The 24,845-nt window shown below is 41.9% G+C and overlaps 1 protein-coding gene across 4 annotated transcripts in view; it reads left to right on the plus strand.

The window, feature by feature from the left end:
• PNPLA8 (patatin like phospholipase domain containing 8) overlaps window positions 1-5,443 on the plus strand; it is a 67,798-nt gene extending 62,355 nt beyond the window's left edge. For 3 of the 4 annotated variants that reach the window (XM_058191829.1, XM_058191832.1, XM_058191830.1), the window contains 2 exons: window positions 2,002-2,197; window positions 4,140-5,442. In XM_058191829.1, the coding sequence (XP_058047812.1) occupies window positions 2,002-2,197; window positions 4,140-4,414 (471 nt within the window). In that variant the 3' untranslated portion in view covers window positions 4,415-5,442. Of the gene's footprint in view, window positions 1-2,001; window positions 2,198-4,139 lie in introns of all 4 variants that reach the window. The other variant, XM_058191831.1, reaches the window with a different exon arrangement.
• The last annotated feature ends 19,402 nt before the right edge of the window (window positions 5,444-24,845 follow it).

Below are 24,845 nucleotides of genomic sequence, written 5' to 3' on the forward strand. Positions count from 1 at the left end.
ACCCTGTATTCTGTTCTGGGAAGTCTCGGGGGGGGGGAAATGGGGGGGAGGGGAAGATTATAAATTGATTGATTGCCATTGTACAGGAATAATGGTAGAATTAAACAAGTTGGAATGGTGTAAAGTCGGGACTGCTCGGTAACCACTCCCGAAGGGAAAGGGTAAGGAAAGAGGAGTAAAGAAGGAAGAAAGTAGGTAGGCAGGTAGGTAGGTAGGAAAGAAGGGAGGGAGAAGAAAGGATAGAAGGAGAAGATAGAGGGTTAGAAAGAATGGTAGTGAGGTGGGAAAGAGGAGGGGAAGTAGGAAAGCGAGGAGAAGGATGGTAGGGAAAGTAGAAGAAGGATGAGAAGGGTAGAAATGATTAAGGGAGGGAGTGGCGGTCGAGCAGGCCTGATTTTTTTTGTTTGTTTGTTTACATTTATACCCCGCCCTTCTCCGAAGACTCAGGGCGGCTTACAGTGTATAAGGCAATAGTCTCATTCTATTTGTATATTTTTACAAAGTCCACTTATTGCCCCCCCAACAATCTGGGTCCTCATTTTACCTACCTTATAAAGGATGGAAGGCTGAGTCAACCTTGGGCCGGGCTCGAACCTGCAGTAATTGCAGGCTTTGTGTTCTTAATAACAGGCTGTTCTTAATAACAGGCTTTTACCAGCCTGCGCCATTCACCGGCCCTTATGATTGAGCATAATTTGAGTATAGGATCGATTGTTGGATAAGTGATTGTATTGTACACTGGTCAAATTGTGGGAATTATTATGGAAAATAAAAAATTTTGCCAAAAAAAAAAAAAAGGTCCGAAGATCAGGGAGAAGATGTAGTCCCACAGGTAGATCATGCCATTTAAAAATTAGGGTTGTAGATGAAATTAAAGGACATATTCATAAAGAAACACAGTGTTTAGGGATAAATCTTATTTTTGCCAAAATTAAAAGTGGATCAAAAAGCTACTGTTGGTAACTACAGCTGAAGGCAGAATATACTGATTGGTCCAGAAAACGTTTTAAAAGCTTTTGTAGATTTATTGAAAGCTTAATCAAAGGACTTTCTGAAAAAGCTAGTATTTGCATCTCTACTTTATCTACCACAGCTGTAGTAAAAAAGAAATATTGTTTTTAATAAAGAATTCACTTCAGTGTATTGGAACATTAGATTAAATATAGATGTGATTAGGGTATTATTTGGAAGGAATAAATTTAAAAGTAGAAGCAATCTTTCTTAGGCATTCTCCCTGCTCCAACATGGGACTAAAAGAAATTGTTCATTGAAAGCTTAATCAGGTGATGATCAAGGGCCGTGGTGGCTCAGGCTGTAAGATAGCCTGTTATTAAAACACAGCTGCTTGCAATTACTGCAGGTTCAAGCCCCACCAGGCCCAAGGTTGACTCAGCCTTCCATCCTTTATAAGGTAGGTAAAATGAGGGGGGGGCAGATTGTTGGGAGGGCAATAAGTTGACTTTGTAAATATACAAATAGAATGAGACTATTGCCTTACATAATGTAAGCCGCCCTGAGTCTTCGGAGAAGGGCGGGATATAAATGTAAATTTAAAAAAAAAAAAGGAAGAAGTAGGCTAAAGCTGCTTAAGTTTCTACAGTTTACTCTGTGTTGTGCCTGGTTTTGCCTTCATTTGTCAATGGATCTCTACTTAATATATCTAAACTCTTGGTAAAACAATCAGTGCTTTGAAAAATAATAATTTAGAAACATTCTTGTAATATTTTGAAATCAATTACAGACAAGATGCTAGTCTTTTTAGCACAATTATCCAATCTCAAAATGCATACTGCTTTTTTACATCTGTTAGAGAATGTCTATATAAGTGATACGTATGGAAAAATGTGTGACATTTACTTTCTTCTGTTGAGTTTGCTTTACAGGCGACAAAAAAGATACTGGTATCTTGTTATGCTATTGTGATATTACTATATCTACCTTATTATTTCCAACAACTAGCATCTTGCATTATTATTGTTACTGTTATTATTTTATTCACAGGATGGAGGGCTTCTTATAAATAATCCTACAGCATTAGCAGTGCATGAATGCAGATGTCTTTGGCCAAATGTCCCTCTTCAGTGTGTGGTGTCCCTAGGAACGGGTCGGTATGAAAACCATGGGAAAACCAATGTCACCTATACAAGTTTAAAAGCTAAATTGACTAATGTCATCAGCAGTGCTACTGATACTGAAGGTTAGTATCAGGTGATCATAGCTGTCTTGTTTTTGTAGTACTGCTTTCTTGGACTAAAAATAACATGAAAAGACATTTTGGTTCTGTTTTGTAACCTACATTCAATTGTTTTATTAATCCCATCTCTCAACATCCATAGAAGGCAATTGATGACAATGATTGCCAGATTTTTTGTTAAATTAGCTACTTGATTGCCTATACCTCAATTTTGCCATTATTAAATCTCTAGTGATAAAAGTAGAACTTTGTTAATGATAGGCACAGTGTTGGGATAGAAAGCTCCATCTTCAAGGTTACTGGACATATGAACAATGGTAGAATAAGCATTTTAGTAATTAAGGAAAAACTGTTAATAGTGAAATCAATACATAATAACAATGCAAAATGTAGAATGACCATTTTATCATGTTTCACATGAGTGTTTCAATAATGTAGAAAAAGCAGTCAATCCAAATTTGAATTACTATATAAATTCTATGTAATTATTTCTTTATCCTCTTTGATTGATTCTAACTAGGGGTTCACATTTATTATTTATTTTATTTATTTAATCACATTTTTATACCGCCCTATCTCCCAAGGGACTCAGGGCGGTTTTACAGCCTATTAAAACACAAATACACAAATATAAATACAAGATAAAACATTGATTAAAAAACTTATTAAATAAGGCCGAATTTAAAATTTATAAAACAAAATAATAAAATTCCATTAAAAACTAAATTAAAATTAAAATCCTAGCCCAGTCCTGCGCAAATAAATAGATGTGTCTTAAGCTCGCGGTGAAAGTTTCGAAGGTTGGGAAGTTGACGCAGTCCAGGGGGAAGTTCATTCCAGAGGGTGGGAGCCCCCCAGAGAAGGCCCTTCCCCTGGGTGTCGCCAGTTGGCACTGCCTGGCGGACGGCACCCCAAGGAGTCCCTCCCTGTGAGAGCACACGGGTCGGTGGGAGGCAGTCGGTGGCAGCAGACGGTCCTGTAAGTAACCCGGCCCTAAGCCATGGAGCGCTTTGAAGATGGTTACCTGCCAAATTAAACATGCTAAAATTCTTGAACTATTTGACATAAGAATTTGCTTTGGCATAGATCAAAGCATCTGCTTCAAAGAAAACCTGTTACAAGCCAGCTTCAACACACCACTGGAAGGGTGGGTTATAATGGTCCTCTCAAATCCCGTTGTTATTTTTTACTTTAAAAAAAACCATGACGTTTTACATAAGAGATGTTTTGTAGAGATTTGCTAACTTTGATGTATCAACTTACTGGTATATGTAGCAAGGCTATTATTTCTGAGATTTTTTTGTTCTAGGTCACGTTTTATTTTATTTTTTTAATTTGCATTTATATCCCGTCCTTCTCCAAAGACTCAGGGCGGCTTACACTATGTCAAGCAATAGTCTTCATTGTATATTATATACAAAGTCAACTTATTGCCCCCAACAATCTGGGTCCTCATTTTACCTGCCTTATAAAGGATGGAAGGCTGAGTCAACCTTGGGCCTGGTGGGACTTGTACATGCAGTAATTGCAAGCAGCTGCTGTCTTAGCAGTCTGAGCCACCAGAGGCCCCTTGGTCAATAATTGACAAAAGATGTTATTCTTAAGGAAAATTAAGATCTCATATTGAAAGTTGCATCCATAACAAATGACGTTGATTCCAAAATGACACCATTCACTCAATGACTTCAACACATACAGTATATGCTGTGATTACATATTTGTGACAGCTTTTTCAGTGTAAATACATAAGATAACGAGTTTATGTAATGACAACCTCACACAATACCAATTTGCTAATTTTTGATTGTTCCTGCAGACATTTGTATATGCTTACTAAATACTAGAATCTTAATAAAATGTCTGAATTCATACAAATTAATTTGAAACCTTATTCTTTAAATTTTTATTTTAAACCAAATTCTTCCTATTTCTCTTTTAAAACTAGAAGTTCATATTATGCTGGATGCCCTTTTACCTCCAGACACCTATTTTAGATTTAATCCGCTGATGAATGAAGATATTCCTCTGGATGAAAATCGTAAAGAAAAACTGAATAAATTGCGGACAGATGGCATCCGATATTTAGAAAGAAATGATGAGAAGTTGAAAAAAGCTGGCAAAATATTATCACAGGAAAAAAATATTTTACAGAAACTGAGTAACTGGATGAGATTAAAAGCTGATATGTATGATGGCCTTCCAATTCTGTCAAAGTTGTGAATATGTAAAATGTTACACATCATAGGTGCAAAGTTGTATATGAAAAGGGTTCAACATTTGTTAGTCATTATGTAATCATTTTTAAATTCAATAAGCAAACAAGCTATATAAAATGCATTTCAATCTCCATGGTAGCTTTTTTGATTGGATCTGAAGGTCCTGTGTGCAAACAGAAGGAAGACCTTCCATTTCTATTTCTTCCTTGTCTCCCAGTCTGTCATCCTCACACTCAATGTTTCTCAGGGTCCTTCAAGCCAATATTCAGCAGGACATGAATATGCAGATCAGTACTTGTGATCACTGCTGATGCTTTTTTTTTCTATAAACAGAACACTTGTAAAATTTGGGATTTTATTATTTCTTGAAGTATATGAGTATTGGTTTTCAGAACCTCACATAACTACGACTTATATTCAAGTGCTGGTATATTTTTTTTAAAATGATGTCTAAATTTGTGACAATTATGGTACAAAACTTTCAATATATTGTGAATGCACATAAAAAATCATGCAGTTTACAAAATCATACTGTGCTTATGTGCTAGTGGAAAATTACAGCATGAGAAGAACCATAGCAGATATGTTGCTCTACAAATAATTGAGTCAGAATAAATCAAACAGTTTAGTTCCCATTGAGATTAATGACAGTAAACAATTTTAAATCCATTGGGAGTAGTTCAGCTAATTTGCTGATTGAATTACTATATATTATAGACTTGCAGGATATTATACTGCCATTAAATGTCATGAACATTGTCTTGATTTGTGCATGTAAACTGTTTTGTTCTAAAATGTTACATGTTTTGTAGTGTGCAATGCTTTAACTATTTTATTTTATCCAATTTAGTATTTGACATATTGCAATAAAATCTGTCACACTTAATATTTATTCATTTTTCCCAAAAAAATTAAAAAAATTTCAAAGATTTTGGTTCAGAACAATTACTTCGCTGTTTGAAAAGCAAATCTCTAGAACTGAGTCTTGTATGAAATAAAATAAATGTTGAAAGATCCTCATTGTGTGATTTTATTTATTTAGTGATGTGAAATCCTCATGCCAAATTATGTTTTCATATACATTCATATACATTTCATATACATTAATATATATATATATTCATATACATGTTAGCTAAGTCAATAGCAAACTAAGACTTTCCAGTGAGGAAAGTTTTTGGGCAAACTAATAGCATTTTCAGTATTTAGTAATAATACTAAATTATGAAACCATGTTGGCAGCTGACAGAGTGTCAGAAAGACAAGTCAGCAAGCTTTGGGAACCCTACCATTGTGTTTTGTAAGCCATAATTTGTGATTGACATGTTAGTCATTTGTGGTTTGGTTAATCAAATTCAACTGATTTAGTGAAATATAAAAAAACAAATAGTCTGTGATAAATGTTTCTCTGTGGTCAGTAGTCAACAAAGTCACAACTAATTTGTTGTTAGTTGTGAAGTCATGTCCGACCCATCGTGACCCCATGGACAGCATTCCTCCAGGCCTTCCTATCCTCTACCATCTTCTGGAATCCATTTAAGCTCACGCCTACTGCTTCAGTGACTCCATCCAGCCACCTCATTCTCTATCATCCCTTTCTTCTTTTGCCCTCAATCTTTCCCAGCATTAGGCTCTTCTCCAGGGAGTCCTTCCTTCTCATTAGGTGGCCAAAGTATTTCAGTTTCATCTTCAGGATCTGGCCTTCTAAAGAGCAGTCAGGGTCTCCTCTAGGACTGACTTGTTTATTCGCCTTGCAGTCCAAGGGACTTAAAGGCGCTTCTCCAGCACCAGAGTTCAAAGGCCTCAATTCTTTAGCGCTCAGCCTTTCTTACAGTCCAACTTTCACAGCCATACATTGCAACTGGAAAACTAGTTAGATCCATTCAAAAGGAACATTGGCTTACCTGACGGTTCCTTCTATGTACGCTGCGTGAGAGTCCAAAGCAATGGGTTGTTAACTTCAGCTGATTGGCCAGAGACTGAGTTGAATTTGTTTAAACACGCCTCCTCTTCCTGCTTAGCTCCAGTTTATTAACGAAGAACCGGTACTTGAGAAGACGAACTCAATTGGGAACTGGAAATGAACCAAGAACCTCCAGACCCCAGCATGAACATAGGGAGGGGTTGGACTCTCACGCAGCGTACATAGAAGGAACCTTCAGGTAAGCCAATGTTCCTTCTCCTGTACGCTGCTTAGAGAGTCCAAAGCAATGGGATATACCCAAGCTAAATATCCCTAGGGTGGGGAACAGAGGAATCCAAATTGTCAGTGGCAGGAAGAACTCGCTGCAGGACCCTCCGTCCGAATGAGGCCTTGGCTGAGGCAAATTGGTCCATCTTGTAGTTTTTGATAAAGGGCAAGGGAGAGGCCCATGTGGCCGCTCTGCAGATGTCCAAGATAGAGGCTTGAGTGGCCCAGGCGGCTGTGGTAGCTGCACTGCGGGTGGAATGAGCCGTGATGCGGCCTGGAAGATGGTGTTTCTGCTGGTCGTAGGCCATGGAAATACAGGCTTTTATCCACCTGCCTATGGTGGATGGAGATACTTTGGTGCCCAGAACCCTTGGTTGAAATGAAACAAACAAGGATTCTGTCTTCCTAAACGGAGCTGTTCTGTCGAGGTAGATACATAAGGCCCTGCGTACATCCAGCGTGTACCATCGACGCTCTGAAGGATGTTTGGGATGAGGGCAGAAGTCCGGCAAGATGACCTCCTGAGACCTATGGAACCACATGTTTATTTTTGGAAGGAATGTAGGGTCTAAACGGAGAATGACTCTGTTAGGGCATAAGTCCTTCCTGACTGATAGAGCAGCCATTTCGGAGATCCTGCGGGCAGAGGTTATGGCTATGAGAAAAGCTACTTTAAAGGTTAAGAGCTTGAGGCTGGAGGAGCTCAAGGGTTCGAAAGGGGATGAAGTAAGCATCTGAAGGACCAGGGTTAGATCCCAGGTCGGATACCTGTGGACCAGAGGGGGACGCAGATTGTAGGCTTCCCTTAAGAAACGGCGGATACGGGGATGTTGAGAAAGTGTGGAGGTCCCATCACAGAAAAGGACAGTGGCAAGAGCTGCAACCTGCCGACGGATAGTGTTGGTGGCCAAGCCTTTGTCCAATCCGTCCTGGAGGAATTGCAGGATCTGCTGAATTGAAGCAGAAGTGGGAACTATTTGATGTCTAAGACACCAGCGGTGGAAGGATGACCACGTGGCCTCATAAATGCGCGTTGTGGATGGGCGTCTAGAAGCCAGGAGGGTGGAGATGACCCCGTGGAATGCTTTTCCTTCCTTAGGATCTCCCGGTCAACTGCCAGGCGGCTAGTTGATAACATTGAGGCTCTGGATGAAGAATGGCTCCTTGGTGTAGTAAAATCTGATCTGGTGGAATTCGCCAATGTGGAGTGATGGATAGGCTAATCAGATTCACAAACCAACTCCGACGAGGCCAGTAAGGGGCTATGAGGAGGACCTCCGCCTTCTGTTCCAAGATCTTCTGAATCACCCTTGGCAGAAGAGGGGTCGGAGGAAAGGCGTAAAGAAGACTCCGGGGCCACTGACATTGTAGGGAATCTGTTCCTTCTGCTCCTGGGGTGTGGAACCTGGAGAAGAATCTGGGCAGTTGGTTGTTGATCAGGCTGGCAAAAAGATCTATTACGGGCAGGCCGAATTTGTTCGTGATGGAAAAAAACAGATCCGGATTTAGTTGCCACTCTGATTGGTCGATGGTGGTCCTGCTCAGCCAATCCGCTTATGTGTTGGCGACTCCGGATATGTGTGCTGCCTGTAGTGATAGAAGATGCCTTTCTGCCCACAGGCCCATCGCTGCTGCCTCATTCATCAGGAGGCGAGAGCGGGTTCCCCCCTGATGGTTTACATGAACCTTTGTGGTTATGTTGTCCGTCAATAACAACACATGATGGCCCGCTAACTGTGCTCGGAAGTGTCTTAGAGCCAGATGGGCTTCCCTCAATTCCAACCAATTTATGTCATTTTTGAGGTCGTTGGGAGTCCAGCGACCCTGGGTCATCTGATCTAGGAGATGAGCACTCCAGCCGTAGAGACTTGCGTCTGTGGTAAGGAAGAGGCGGTGATGTTCCAGAAACGACCAGCCTTTTGCTAGGTCTGGGGACATCCACCACTGCAGGGATTTCCTGACCTTTGGGGGCAGGAGAATCCTGGTTTCTGTATGACTGGTGCCTGCCCTTTGGTTTGGCAGAAGTAACCATTGTAAGGGTCGTGAGTGGAGGCGTGCCCAGGGAACGATTGCAAGACAAGACACCATCTTTCCCAGTAACTGGGATAGCAATGATAGTGGGACCCGTCTGAGTGCCCTTACCTTCTTTATCGTGTCTCTGATGTTGTTGAAACGGTCTCGAGAGAAGAACACCTGGCAAGATCTGGTGTTGATTCTCACCCCCAGATGGACTATGTCGAGTGATGGCACCAGATGGCTCTTTTCTCTGTTCACAGAGAATCCGTGACCCTGTAGGGTTTGAATCGTTACCTGTTAGTCAAGTAGCGCCTGTTGGAAGGAAAATGACTGGATTAATATATCGTCCAGGTAACACTGTATTCGGATGGGAATTGACCGTAGGTGGGCCGCCACTGCATCCAGAATCTTGGTGAAGGTGCGAGGAGCAGATGAGAGGCCGAAGGGAAGAGCCCTGTATTGAAAATGGGCCCCTGCATAGCTGAACCTGAGAAAGTGTCTGTGGGCTGGCCTGATGGACACATGTAAATAGGCCTCTTTGAGGTCAATGGATGTTAGATAATCTCCCTTTCTGATGCTTCCCAAAATTGAACTGAGGGAGTGCATCTTGAATCTGCGATACTTGATGTGCAAATTTAGTTGTTTTAGGTCCAGAATGGCTCTGCTTCCTCCTGATTTCTTCTCTACTAAGAATAGAATGGAATAGAAGCCGGTCCCCTGATAAGGTAGGGGTACCAGTTCTATGGCCCTGATGGACAGCAGGTGCTGAATCTCTGCTTCCATTTGAGCCCTTTTGGTGGACTCCTTGGGAATGGAGCACTGGATGAACCTCCTTGGGGGTTCGGAGTTGAATTCGAGAGTTAGGCCTAGTGTGAGTGTCTGGAGCACCCAGGCGTCGGTGGTCGTGTTGTGCCAAATGGAAGCGAATTTGGCGAGGTGACCGCCGATGGGATCCTGATCGATATAGTCATTTGTTTCTGCAATAAGGCCGGAAACCGGATCCACAGAAGGGGCGTCTGGCCTGTGGTTGTCTGGACCTGTCTCGGAAAGACTGTCTGTCAGGTGCTCTATCAGGGGGCGACTGGAAGGATCGTTGGTAAGCCGGGGATTGAAACCCGGGATCTTGGGAACGAAAAGGCTGCCTGCGATAGGGGAGAGGAGCCCGTCTGTCGAATCTTCTGGACATATAAGGGAGGACCTTCTGCTTGTCCTTCCTTCGACTAAAATTGGGTCTAGGTCCTCCCCAAAGAGGGAACCGCCCTTGAATGGGGCAGCTGCCAACCGCCACTTGGTTTTCATGTCGGCTTGCCATTGTCTGAGCCAAAGCAATCTTCTGGAAGTGATGCTGGAGGCAAGGGCTCGAGATGCAAATTTTGCCGAATTAAGGGTGGCATCAGCAGTGAATTCAGCAGCTGCTACCAATTTATTTATGTCCTGATGCAATCTGGAATCCTCTTGAGGAATCCTAGCTTGCATTTGCCTAAGCCAGAGTAAAGAGGTCCTTGCGAAGAATGAGGCTGCTGTGGCTGATCTAATGGCTCATGCAGCCGCTTGGTGCATCTTACGGGTGGAGAGTTCCGCCCTGCGATCCTCGGTTCGAAGTCCCTCTGCTGCATCTGAAAGAATTATGTTGGAGGAGGAGGCCAAGGTGGCTACGGGGGTATCTATGGTTGGAACCTTAAGAAGGTCCTCGAGCTCCTGATCTGTTGTGTACATTTTCTTGTCTGAACCACTAGGGGTGGGAATGGTACCTGGGTGACCCCATTGACACTGAATGATGTCTAAGAAGAGCTTAGGTGATGGAATTACCCGTTGCTCTGAAACTGGTTCAGTGAAAAGGAATTTGGTGGGGTCAGATGTATCTGAAACACCTTCCAATTGGCGTGAAGCAACCCCCATGTTGGCTGTGATTTTGGCCTTGTGTAATAAGGTATAAAAAAGTTTATGGCGAAAAAGCCCACTGGGGGCAGGCTTGTCTGGGGCAGATTCCTCATCCTCTGATAAGTTAAAATCTGCCATGTCTTCTTTTCCCCCAAAAAAGGAATCCTCACTGTGGTGGGAAGGGGTGGGAGAACATGTGCGTTGAACGCGTTGTCTGGTGTGATGGCTTTCAGAGTGGGATCTCTGGCCTGAAGATCCAGTTGGAAAAGGGGCTGGAAAACCTCTCTGAGTAAAGGCTGAATTAATGCCTTGAGAAATAGTTTGAATAATAAGATGGCGTATGTCCTGAGGAATACTAGGATTGCTGTCTTCTCTCTGAAGGGTCCCCGCTGCTGTGGGGGTAAAGGTGGCAGAAGGTGCCTGATGAGGTGGTTCTGGCATGGGTCTGGAAGTGTCCCCAAATACTGCAGTGACTGTCTCCTGGTTTTCTCCTGAACCACTTGGGAGAGTGGGGGACCATCCAGATTGGTTTAACAGGAGCTGATGAAAAGCCTCAGTCTGCTGAGGTGAGGTAGAGTCTCTGATGCCCACTGGGGGGACAGGATCTTCCCTGCAATCCTCTGCTAATTTTTGTTTGGCCTAATCAAATTGCCTATCCAGGGCACGCTGCCTTCTTAAGGCATCCCTTTCTGCAGCAGCAGAGGTATGATGAGAAGCAAAAGATTTGGATCTGGTAGAGGGTACCCTAGATTTGGATCTGCTTCTATGAGGGGCTAGGGCCACGTTGGAATGGTGTCCCTGGGAGGGTGAGGAAGAAGCCTGGGAAGAAGACCTGCTGCGGTCAGCCATCTTGGAATAGAGGCCTGGAGTCAGTGGAAGCCTCAAATAAATTTTCAAGTCACTATAGCCCCAATTCAAGAATCCTGGAATGAGATGAGAGGAAAAGGGCTGATTAGCACCAAGCCAACACCACGGCTTGAAAAGTGCCTTTGAGCTGCGTGGAAGGATGCAGGGGGGGGGATCCCCAAATTTATGGCGCAAAGCAGACACCACTGCTTCTCAGGCATCTAGTCACCGCAGCATTGACAAGGGGAGCTTGCATCCGACAACACGGATCTTTCTCCACCCCTGCAAGCGCGAAGCTGACACCACGGCTTGTCCTGCGCTCTGCTGGCTGCAACTCACGATTTTGAAGGTGCAGCAATGTCCCAGGCAGTCCGGACAATCCTGCAAGGCTTGGATTCAGCAAAATGACCAAAAAAAATGGCCGCCGTTGCTCTAGCAGTTCAGCTCATTTCAGGCTCCCAGCAGCAAGGAATAATAAAGAAAAGGTTTTTTTTTGTTTTGTTTTTTTTGTTGTTTTTTTGGGAGAGGGTTTGAAAAATTTTTTCCTTTTAATTTAAGGTCCAAATATGCTGATTGAAGAGTCAAAGCAATGGAGCTAAAGGAGGTAGTCTCTCTATGGCTGACTGAGTTAATAAACTGGAGCTAAGCAGAAAGAGGAGGCGTGTTTAAACAAATTCAACTCAGTCTCTGGCCAATCAGCTGACGTTAACAACCCATTGCTTTGGACTCTCTAAGCAGCGTACAGGAGAATAAACTGAGTTCACAAAACATGCTAAGCCAAAGCAACATAAGCCATTTATTGCTTAGCAAAATGTATCAACCTAACCAATATATCTTCCATAACCACCGATAAAGAAGAGAAGCAGATGAGGACTATTATTTTCCTGTCCTTTGTTTCCGTAGAAACCATTACCTTTGAAATAGATGAAAAATCATCTAGGTAAGACCTCAAGTAAGAGCAACTTCCCTCCTGTCAAAGATTTGTGTATTGTTACTAAAATGTTATTTTTAAGTTAATTACAGACTTAATCAAATTCATATAAGTGATCATAAATCTTTGCTCCCCAAACCCACCGAGCTTATTATTCTGAATGTTGTTGCCCTTTGTATGTTATTAAGAAATTGGAACTTAACAGTACTTCGTAGTTATAAATGGAAAAAAGAATACTGGGCTATGATGAAAGTACTGCAGGTTCATTTCCTGCCTGGTCATGTGTTACTTATTATGTAGATTAGTAGAAATGGAATCAAGAATATTGTTTGAAATATAATATACAGCAATATTTACTACATAATTTGGATGCTTTACATACTAATTCAATGAACCCACAAAAAGTGTTGCTTCTAAAATACCTTCCTTCTAAAAACATTGCCTAAAATGTGGAACTGAACACAACTTCATTTGATCAGGGTTTTGCATCTTGTTTCAAGGCCAAGAGCCACTTAGCAAGCATCCTGATTCTTCATGCCTGATAGCTGGGCATATTTTCAAGGGGCAGCCCCCCTCTCCCGGAGTCCAGGCAGGTCATTCCAGGTTAGCCTGCTCCTCATTTATAAGGTCACTAATAAGAGGAATCTTGACTGATTTGACATTAACCAGCAGCAATAAAAAAATGTGGGCTCCATTGATATGCTGTGTAGAGTCCAGCATAGAGGGCCGGAATGCATAACTAGTATTAAGCATTGGTGGCATCTTCCCTGTTTGAGGCCTGCCCTCTGATTCCCATCAAAATGTCTCCTGGCCATCATGATGTGGATATGGCAACCCATCCCCCCATCCCCGAGATTATATTATCTCCTAACCCTGGCCTAAGGGTTTCTGTATCTTGGGGGCCCTCCATCAAATCACATGCACCCAGACACTTATAGTTAACCTAAGAGTAGTGGAGCTTTCTCCAGACAGCTCCCACTTCCAACACAGTACTAATAATAGCATTTAGACTTATATACCACTTTATAATGTTTTACAACACTCTCTGACTGGTTTACAATGTCAGCATATAGCCCCTAACAATCTGGGTCCTCATTTTACCGACCTCGGAAGGATGGAAGGTTGGGTCAATCTTGAGTCGGTCTCCTGGCAATGGGCAGAGTTAGCCTGCAATACAGGGGTGAAATCTACTTATCTTCCTTACTGGTTCGGAAGTGCCCGCACCACGCGTGTGCTCACTTCACTCATGCGCATCACATGTGCACACAGACCTGCACATTTGCAAAACCTGGGCATGTGCAGAATGTAAAAAACATTACTTCCTGGTTAAAACCAGGAAGTAATGACACCTGGGAGGGTGGGCAGAGCTTTGCTCCACCATCGTTACTGGATCGCTGAACTAGCAGCCATGATCGCTACCGGAACATCCAATCCGGTCTGAACCAGGAGCATTTCACCCTGCTGCAATATAGTCTAACCACTGTGCCACCACAACTCCTATAAGGGGATAAACTTCATTGTCCACTCCACTATATAAGGGACCTTTGGCTGCCAGTCCTTAACTGAAGCTGGGGTGGATCTGTCTACCAACTCCCATGTGGTCTTGGCACCACCCAGATATCTGCCATCCAACTGCTCTTCATGACACTTGCAGCTATGTAGCAGTCACTCTAACTGGCTAGTTGCCCCTTGTGTCAGTGGCCCAGCTGCTCTTCCTGCCAGATGCCAATTGCTCTTATCCCCTCAACTGGTCTTTTGGCTATCCTCTGGTCTGAGCTGCTCCCTGCTGAGCTGTGCAAACCACTGTTGTATCTGGATATGGCTCAACTGTTGTGATGGCTTCCTTGGATGCTGGTTCAGATGAGGAGGAGCTTTAGATGGCTTCGATGGGCAAATTAGGGGAGCCAAGGTTGGAAACAGCAGAGATGGGCAATCAAGGTGAAATGGTTCAGGAGGCACGGAGGACAACCAGGTTAGAGCCACCAGACAAGTGGCGGGCTGTGCAGACTGGGACAGACATGCAGATGCAACTGGTCAATGCCAACAAGGAGTTGCTGCCCCCACCAGATGCACAATGCACAGGACAAGGCTATGCCTTGTTCTGCCTTGTGTCTTTCTCTTGTGTCCTTTTCTTGAGTCCTTTGTCTAGCCCAGCCATGGCTTTTTATCTCACTGTACTGCAGGCCTGTCAAACTGGAGGCCCATGGGCCCGATATGTCACACACAGGCCACGCCCATCCCGGCTCCACAAAGGCAAAAAACATTGCAATACATGACAATCCGGCCCATGACATGATCAAGTTTGACACCCGTGCTCTATCTTGCTTCCCCTCTTCCTTACCTTGCAAATTTTGGTGCAGAAGGAACTGCAACCTTTCTTGCTTGGGTCTTGGCAGGGTGAATTTTGCTACATGTGAGAAGTTTTATATCCAAATATATTTTATTCTTTATACTGTTTCCATCTTTCCTTAAATTATTATCAAACTTCACAATGGCCTGAAAATCAGTGTCTCCACTAGATAATTGATAGTTAATCTGAAATTAAGTTAATCAACTAAAATTAGCAAACTCCCAAATAAGTTACCCAGACAAAATCCACATATAAAAGGATAAGGTTTGCAAACACAGAGTTAATTAAATTAGCTCTCTCAGAGGAACTGCATGTTCATAAGAATAAACATACCTACACAAATAGATACTTCAACCTGGATGTCAGCCTCTGCCTATGATGCTTGCTTTTGCTATCGGCTGTCATTGAAATGGGAGAGGGGAGGTTTTGCTAGTATATGGGTGGGGGGGGAAAGCAAGCTGGTGGAGACGTCTCAAGAAAAGGGAGGAAACTTCTCACAGGCTCCAAGCAGCTGTGAAAGGAACTGATAGGTGTCAAGGTCAACCGTTCCGGCATGCCAGAGAGATGGGGCCCATCTGAAGAAGAGTCCCACATGACACCTAGGGGAGATGTGGATTGGACAGTGAATCGGGTTCATAACATAACATAACATCAGAGTTGGAAGGGACCTTGGAGGCCTTCTAGTCCAACCCCCTGCCCAGGCAGGAAACCCTACACCATCTCAGTCAGATGGTTATCCAACATTTTCTTAAAAATTTCCAGTGTTGGAGCATTCACAACTTCTGAAGGCAAGTCGTTCCACTTATTAATTGTTCTGTCAGGAAATTTCTCCTTAGTTCTAAGTTGCTTCTTTCTTTGATCAGTTTCCACCCATTGCTTCTTGTTCTACCCTCAGGTGCTTTGGTGAACAGTCTGACTCCCTCTTCTTTGTGGCAGCCCCTAAGATATTGGAACACAGCTATCATGTCTCCCCTAGTCCTTCTTTTCGTTAAACTAGACATACCCAGTTCCTGCAACCGTTCTTCATATGTTTTATCCTCCAGTCCCCTAATCATCTTTGTTGCTCTTCTCTGCACTCTTTCTAGAGTCTCAACATCTTTTTTACATCGTGGCGACCAAAACTGGATGCAATATTCCAAGTGTGGCCTTACCAAGGCATTATAAAGTGGCACTAACACTTCACGTGATCTTGATTCTATCCCTCTGTTTATGCAGCCCAGAACTGTGTTGGCTTTTTTAACAGCTGCTGCACACTGCTGGCTCATATCTAAATGGTTATCCACTAGGACTCCAAGATCCCTCTCACAGGTACTACTATTGAGCAAGGTACCACATATACGGTACTGGTGCATTTTGTTTTTTGCCTAAATGTAGAACCTCACTTTTTTCACTGTTGAATTTCATTTTGTTAGATAGCGCCCAATGTTCAAGTCTGTCAAGATCTTTCTGTAACTTGAGCCTATCTTCTGGAGTGTTGGCTATTCCTGCCAGCTTGGTGTCATCTGCAAATTTGATGAGTTCCCCATCTATCCCCTCGTCCAAGTCATTGATGAAGATGTTGAAGAGTACTGGGCCTAAAACAGAGCCTTGGGGTACTCCACTGCATACTTCCCTCCATGTGGATGTAGTTCCGTTGAGGACTACACGTTGAGTGCGGTTGGTCAGCCAGTTACGAATCCATCTGGTGGTGGTGCTGTCTAACCCACATTTTTCTACTTTATCTAGTAGTAGGTTATGGTCTACTTTATCAAATGCTTTACTGAAGTCCAAGTAAATTATATCGACAGCATTCCTCTGGTCTACTAATTTTGTCATTTTGTCAAAGAATGCAATAAGATTAGTCTGGCATGATCTGTTTTTGACAAACCCATGTTGGCTTTTGGTTATTACTTTGTTTGCTTCTAGGTGTTCAGTGATTTGTTGCTTGATTATCCTTTCCAGAATCTTCCCCAGTATTGAGGTCAGGCTGATAGGTCTGTAGTTTCCTGGATCTGTTTTTTTTCCTTTTTTGAAGATGGGAACTACATCAGCTCTTTTCCAGTCCTCTGGCAGCTCCCCTGTGCTCCAGGATCTTTGAAAGATATAGTTCAGTGGTTCTGAGATCACGTCTGCCAGTTCCTTCAGAACCTTGGGGTGTAATCCATCCGGTCCTGGTGATTTGAACTCTTCTAGGGTAGACAGGTGTTCACTTACCATTTTCTTCCCTGTTTTAACTTGTGTTTCTAATCTGTTTTTGTAGTGCTGTTTTGATAGGTTGGATTGTTTTTCCTTTTGTGTAAAGACAGATGCAAAATATGAGTTAAGTAGATCTGCTTTCTCCTGTTGCTTGTCATCTTCTTGCCACTTTCTCCCAGCAATGGGCCAATTGTTTCCTTGACTTTTTCTTGTTTTTAACATGTTGGAAGAAGCTTTTTGTTATTTTTACTTTTGTCGCTAGCCTTTGTTCATTGTGAGCCTTAGCTTTCCTCACTTCATCTTTACAGGCTCGGCTATTTGCTGATATTCTGCCTTAGTTATTTGCCCCTCTTTCCACTTTTTATATTTGTCCTTTTTGTCTTTCAATTTGTCAGATAGTTCTTTATGCATCCATGCTGGTTTCTTTTGAGATCTACTATTTTTCTTCTTCATTGGTATTGTGTTAGACTGTGCTTTTATAATCTCACTTTTCAAAATTTCCCAAGCTTCTTGAGTTGTTTTCCCCCTGAGGATTCTCATCCATTGAATCCTTCTCAAGCTCTCTCTAAGTTTATTGAAATTAGCTCTCTTAAAGTCCAAGACTCTAGTTTGACTTTGTTCTACTACTTGTATTTGCTTAATGTCGAATTCCAATATTGCGTGGTCACTTGCCCCCAAGGTTCCTGTAGCTTCAACACCTTCTATCATTTCATCTCTGTTAGTGAGAATTAAGTCCAATATAGCTGATCCCCTTGTCGCCTTCTTCCTTAGGGGAGAGATTTGGGATCGCTTTCAATATCTAATTTTCGTGCCTATTGCCTCAGACCTTGCTTTTCTTTCGTTGCATTCAGTTCATACTCAGTAAAGGTACCTTTCTCTATAAACATGGAGTTGGGGGGTTTCTTTCTTGGGTTTTGAACAGAGGCACGCCTGACAAGCTCCCCCTATAAAAATCTGCTGCTGTACCTTATTTCTCTGCAGCCTGCTCCTTAAGGCAAACTGTTTTGCTTTTAGGAATAAATATTTCTTCTTTTTTCACAGCTGTCTGGATCTCATTTTTATTTATTCTTGTGCATTCCTGGGTCCAGTTGTAACCCCAAATTATTCTTCTGACACAACTATGAGGACCAGCTGTAAATCCCCCTCATTCAGCATTGTGGTAACTTTGAATAGTCACTGAACAAATGGTCACTGAACAAGGACTACCTGTATAGAAATTAAGGAGCTGGACTAATTCTGGCCATCCCCGTTAAGTTTATAGTTAACAATGGAAACCCACTAACTAATCTTCGACCTGTCACTCTAACTGCCAAACATAGTAACCATGATAGTTCTTATTCGGTGAAATAGTAAAAAATAATTGCACTGTACTGAACTGTTACCTAATCTGCTGTCCTGCCTCCAAGACAAATTTGCATTTCAGCCTCTCTCAATAATCCCATCATCTGCTTTACACAGGAATATTTCAGCATTGTTGACTCCATGTGGACCAGTAGGGAAAAAATCTAAAGGTGTGTGACTTTTTCCCCTTTTACCTGTGTTTACCTTTAAAAAAAATCCTAAATAAGTCAGGTGAGCACATTTACCAGGTTTCAAGTTTACTTGGTTTAATTTTTGTCCCTTAACATGGCACCTGGTAAGGGTAAAAATGTATCCACTCAACTTTGCAGGATCTTATTCTGGGTTATTATTAAGAATTGGGAAAGTATTAGATACCTTTACAGTTCAAGTAAAGAACAGCAAGTCTTGCCTTAGAACCATGATGGCAAACCTATGGCACACTTGCCACAGGTGACACTCGCAGCTATATCAGTGGGCACCTGAGCTCAGCTCTGGCGTGCATGCGTGCACTGGCCAGCTGATTTTTGGCCCACCAGAAGTAAGGAAACAGGCTGTTTCCTGCCTCTGGAGGCCCTGTGGGGATGGGGAAGGCTTGTTTTTCTCTCTCACTTGGCTCCAGGGCCTCCCTAGAAGTCTGAGGAGAGCGAAAACGGCCTTCCCTACCCCCCCTGGTGAAAATGGCCCATTTGAAAACTTCTGGTGTCCCCAGCCTCCAGGGCCTCTCAAGGAGTCTGAGGAGGGCAAAAATGGCCTCTCCCCCCGCCCGGAGGTCCTCTGGAAGCCAAAAATGGCCCATTTGACAATTTCTGATCCCACCAGAAGTTGTCAAACAGACTGTTTTTGGCTTCCAGAGGACCTCCAGGGGGTGGGGAAGACCGTTTTCACCCTCCCCAGACTCCTAGAGGCCCTGGAGCCAGATAAGAAAAAAAAATGGGCCTACCAGGCCATCGCATGCCAGGAGCAGGGGGAGGGGGAGGGGGAGTCACATGCACATGCATGGGGGTGGGGTACATAGAATTATAGGTGTGGGCATGCACGCATGCAACCTCCCCGACCCCCCTCCTGGCACGCGATGGCAAAAAGGTTAGCCATCACTGCCTTAGAATATAGTTGAGTGCAAATAGTCCTATCACAGTATGGCTGGCCCAGGACTAAGGGCCAAGATAGGAGACTTACCAGATTCTAAGGTTGCAAACAGCTGAAATTATTTATAGCCAGTGGTGGGATTCAAATAATTTAACAATAGGTTCTGTCAGTGTGGCTAGGTGGTCACGTGACAGGGTGGATGTGGCTAATTCAATGTCACTCACATTAAGGGGTGCCTCACCTGGCCTCGCCCCTCTCAGCCATTCTGTCAGCCTCTGCATGCTGCATTTATTGTTTTATTACTACTAGTTAATTGCTTTATTGCTATCTTTTATTGCTGTTCAACTGTAGTAGGTAATATATCCCTGATTACGGTTTAGCTGCTTCGGCTGTCATAAAATGGAGGGTGAGGAGAAACGAAACTTATATTTAGAAATGAAACTTATAGTGCATGGGGTTATTTGAATGTATTTCCTGGCTAGAAGGCAGGCTGATAACACTCACAGCTAACAGTCCATGCATACCAGAGAGATGAAGCCATTTGAAGATGCTCCTCACGTGGCACCTGAGAAGAAGGTGGATTGGACCAGTCTGCCTGGACTATGGGGGGAGGAGGGGCAATTTTAGAACTTCTATGTGTAAACCACACCTATTGCCTCAGAGCTTGCTTTCCTTGTGATGCATTCAGTTCATACTCAGTAAAAGTACCTTTCTCTACAAACCATGGAGTTGGGGTTTTTCTTTCTTGAGTTTTGAAAGGAGACACACCTGACATTAAGCAAGCTCTCACCATCATCAGCCATCCAGGAACCACACCGTGGGGGCTGAGAAAAGGATGTCTGACCCAAAGGGGCGGAGTGATGTCACAATGAGATGTCCGGAAATCTGAGCTTCAGGTTTACCGGCGAAGATTTCCTGCTGGAACGGTTCTTTATGGACCTAACTGTCCCGAAGAGACAGTGATCGTTTAGGGCACTTCCTGAGGATCTCAGGGACACCGCAAAGTCCCTGATCGATCCAGGAGAAGCCCTTTTTCTCAGCAGGAAGATCCAGCTTGCAAATGGCTGTTGAAGTTGCGACAGCTCTGGAACGGAAGAATTGAAAGAGTGTGCTGGTCAGGTGAGAGACTTTTCTTTTTTCAAGATCGTAAATCATTCTGACTTTAGAAGAGACTAATTGGAAAAAAAGAAAGAGTGGAGCGGTGGATTAACTTTTTTAAAAAGAAAGCCTGTTCCTTTTATTTTGAAGAGGTGTTTTTTTGGGGGGGGGAGTACCCTTTCATTGGATTCAATTGGTAAAACTGTCTTGAACTATTTTCCTCTTCTGGATTTTTTTTTCTTTTTTCTTTTTCAAAAGGAAAAGAAAGGAAATCTGTGCCTTTTTGGGGGGATTTTTTTGTCACTTTTATTCAATATTATTCGGCAATATAATAAGTTTCTTTTTTTAAAAAAACTTTTTTTTTCAGTTGTTTGTTTAAGCGAGGAAGCAAGGAAAGGCTTAACAACACTGCCAACTAGTGAACTTTGAAAATTTTTATTTTTATTCTCCAATGGAGAATAATCTCCAAGAAAGTTGTTATATGTCTAGGGCTCTATGTTGATACATTGTGGTTTTTGAGAAAGTGGGTGAGAGCGTTAAAAGGATTCTGTAACACTGTAGTCTTGTTTATTCAGGTGCTCTGCTGGATACTATTAATTGAAAGAGCCTGAAAGGGAAGGGGAGGAAAAGAAAAAAGATTTATCCTTTTTTTTCTTATGGAAAACTGTAGCAGCTCTGGAAAGGGAGCTACAGATAATTATTGGAGAATCAATGAAGGAAGATTTTTTTTTACTTTTCTACTTTATTAAAAAGAGGAAAAGATTTTTTTTTGCTTCCTGTTTGTGGATTACTTTTTCATTTTTCCTTGCTATTTTGTTTGATGCCTCTTTTTATCGTGTTGGATGTTTTTTTTTCTCTTTTTTTCTTCTATTTCTCTTGGGATTAATTTGCATAATTGGATTAAGACATACAAGAGTCTGAAGAAATTTTCTACACCATATTTGACTCACATTTGGTCTGTCGGCACATCATTTCTGGTCTTCCGCATACATTTGATAAACACCAGTTTGCATACAGAACAAACAGATCTACAGTGGATGCTATAGCCATCACGTTTTACACTGCTCTAACTCATTTGGAATAGCGGGTGTGTCCGTGTCCATGTGAGGATGCTTTTTGTAGATTTTAGTTCCGTGTTTAACATAATTCTTCCACATAGACTAGTGTCTAAACTTATGGATCTTGGGCTTTCTTATTCAATTGGCTTTTAGATTATGGATTTCATGTCTGGCCGCTCTCAGAGGGTCAGATTAAGTAATCATATTTCCTTAGCTCTTATTCTTCACACTGGTACATCACAGGGTTGTGTGTTGAGTCCCTTATTCTATACTCTTTTTTTTTTAATTGAAAAAGTTTTTGCAAAATTTCCCCCCCCTCTCCCCCCCTCCATCCCCTCCCCACTCCCTCCAAAACAACCCTTCTCCCCCCCAACTTCCCAGAACAAACACAAGGTATAGTTGAAAAAAACAATCATTTGCTTAAAAAACTTCCCAGAACACCCATAAGATATGGTTCAAAAACAAACATAAGCTAAATTATTCCAAAACAATTATACAAATTTTTCCTCTCTGGCTCTGACTTCCCCCTTACATAACCAAAATCCTTCAAGAAATAACAATTAACATTGATAAAATATATAAATCAATACAGCAGATTAATCCTAAAGTATTTAAAACCAGCTAATGCATAAAAATCCAATCCAATTCAGAGAATATCTCCCTTGCAGCTTCTATAAACCATATAATCAACCCATTTCCCCCCCAAATCTTTCTTACATAAAGTCTTTCGAGAGTATTCTATTTACAATTCAGTACAACACATTACATAATTTCAATACAGCAAATTACAATCTCTATTCAACTTTAGTCCTTCCTCCTCTGACCATCGCCATTTTTCTTAATACACAAGCTTAAGAGAAAAGAGAAAGAAAAATCCAATATGAATCCAAATATCTAGTCTTTTGTGATATATGTCAAACATATAATCAACCCATTTCTTCCAGATCTTTCTCGCATATAGTCTTTCAGGAACGCTAATATTTTTATCTGTTAATATTTCAGAAAAAACTTCTTTCAAGAGTAATACTTTTGTCTCTTGCTGTTTATTTTGATGCATTAGTCTCTGTCTTTCCTTTGTTATTCCTTTTGAAAAGTCAATCACAATATCTCCTAATAGTTCCTTCTGTCCAACAATCCACAAGTTACTACCATATATTCCATCAATCCGGAAAGAAAGCTCTTGTAAAGCATTAGCCCTGTGTATTTTATCGGTTCGGGAAACAACCTCTTGTAACGCAGATTCAGGCATTTCATCCAAATCTTTTAAAGAAAGCCTCTTTATATCATCTTGTTTATTCACGATCATATATTCATTTTTATCCACTTTTGCTTGTATCTCCTCCACTCCATTTTCCAAGTACTGATTGGGCTGGTTAGTTTCCTCTAAACTCTCATCCAAAACATCCCAATTTTTTATCAATTCATATTTTTGGATAATTACATACATTTTTTCTCTATATTCCTGTATAAAGTCACGAATCCATTCTTCTGAAAGAACCTTCATGGCAAAATTCTTGCTGAGAGTCCCCTTCTCAAAGCAAACTAAAGTAATCCAACAGTCCACTTAAATCCAGATAAAAAAAAAATTAAAAATAAGTAAAAATCGAGCCTAAAAAAGCCTCTGCTCTGCTTACAGTCCAGCACGATACGATAGAGTCTCCATTCACTTTCACTTTCTCAGCAACTAACCATTTTGCCATTTTGTTTCATTATGTTGATTGTAAACGAAAAAAAGTTTTAAAAAAATAGAAGTCAGATTTAATACTTGCAATTTAAATGACTCATCTCTTATGTTTGTTCCGTCTGCTTATTAAAATCCATAGCAATTATTTGAAGCAGAGGTGGTCACTTTCTTCTCTTTCTGCCAAAGCAGAGACACGCTGGGTCTGGAGCTGCTGCAGAGGGATTTCCAGGGAACTTTCCCCTTCGAGTTACCCGCTTTTAAATCGAGAAAGCGGGGCCTCTAGGGAGTTTTTCCTATCCCTCCTCTGCTCTTTCCTTTCCCCTTTACCCGGGGAAAGTACTTTCAGCAGGCGGACAGCTGATATTTGCTGTTTTCGCTGGCTTTTTACAGAATCCCAGCACGGGCGCCTTTCAGGCATCCGTCGAAGAGAGCAGAGCCACCGGAAGTCCCTTATTCTATACTCTTTATATACATGACTGCATTCTCATTCACACCAGTAATATATTATTAAATTTTCAGATGATAAAACAGTGGTGGGACTCATCTCTGGGGGGATGAGTCTGCCTATCGAGATGAGATTGACTGGTTGGTTTCATGGTGTGGAGGCAATAACCTAGTCCTTAACGCCAATAAGATTAAGAAGTTTATAGTGGACTATAGAAGGAATAGATCAGACATCCAGCCCTTGGTTATCAATGGAGACTAAGTGGAGCATGTGAGTTTTAAGTTTCTGGGTGTGATCATAAAAGAGGACTTGACGTGATGAGCTCACATTGCAGCACTGGTCAAAAGGGTCCAGCAGAGATTATACTACCTGAGACTTCTCAGGAAACAACAACTTAATGAAAAACTGCTGGTGACCTTCTACCGCTGCACCATAGAGAGTATTTTAACTTAGTGCACCTGTGTATGGTTTGCCAAATGCACAGTGGCAGATAGGATAGCGCTCCAGAAGGTTAAAGTCATTGCCCAGAGGATCATTGGTTGCCCTCTCCCCTCTTTGGAAGAGTTTTATAAACTCCTGCTGCCTTAAGAAAGTTCAAAACATTCTTAAAGATCCATCTCATCCTGGGCACCTCTTTTTTTTTTTAACTATTACCATCTGGCAGATGGTACAGGACAATAAAAATAGAATAGAATAGAATTTTTATTGGCCAAGTGTGATTGGACAAAAAAGGAATTTGTCTTGGTGCATATGCTCTCAGTGTACATAAAAGAAAAAGATACCTTCATCAAGGTACAACACTTACAATACTTAATGGTAGTCATAGGGTACAAATTTAACACTTAATGATACAACACCTAATGATAGTCATAGGCTACAATTAAGCAATCAGGAAACAATCAATATCAGTATAAATCGTAAGGATACAAGCAACAAAGTTACAGTCATAAGTGGAAGGAGATGGGTGATGGGGAATGATGAGAAGATTAATAGTAGTGCAGATTTAGTCAATAGTTTGACAGTTGAGGGAATTATTTGTTTAGCAGAGTGATGATGTTCGGGAAAAAACTGTTCTTGTGTCTAGTTGTTCTAGTGTGCAGTGCTCTATAAAGTCATTTTGAGGGTAGGAGTTGAAATAGTTTGTGTCCATGATGTGAGGGATCTGTAAATATTTTCTTTTTTTTTATTGAAAGAGTTTTAAAACAAAAACATTTTCCCCCCTTTTTTCCCCCCTCCCTCCCAAAAAAACCCCTTCCCCCCTCCCCGGCTTCCCGGTCAATCACAAGGTATTGTTATACATAAACCAAACATAGAATAAAATTTTCCCTTCCAA

Source organism: Ahaetulla prasina, chromosome 7 (assembly GCF_028640845.1).
Source record: "Ahaetulla prasina isolate Xishuangbanna chromosome 7, ASM2864084v1, whole genome shotgun sequence".
Classification (NCBI taxonomy): domain Eukaryota; kingdom Metazoa; phylum Chordata; class Lepidosauria; order Squamata; family Colubridae; genus Ahaetulla; species Ahaetulla prasina.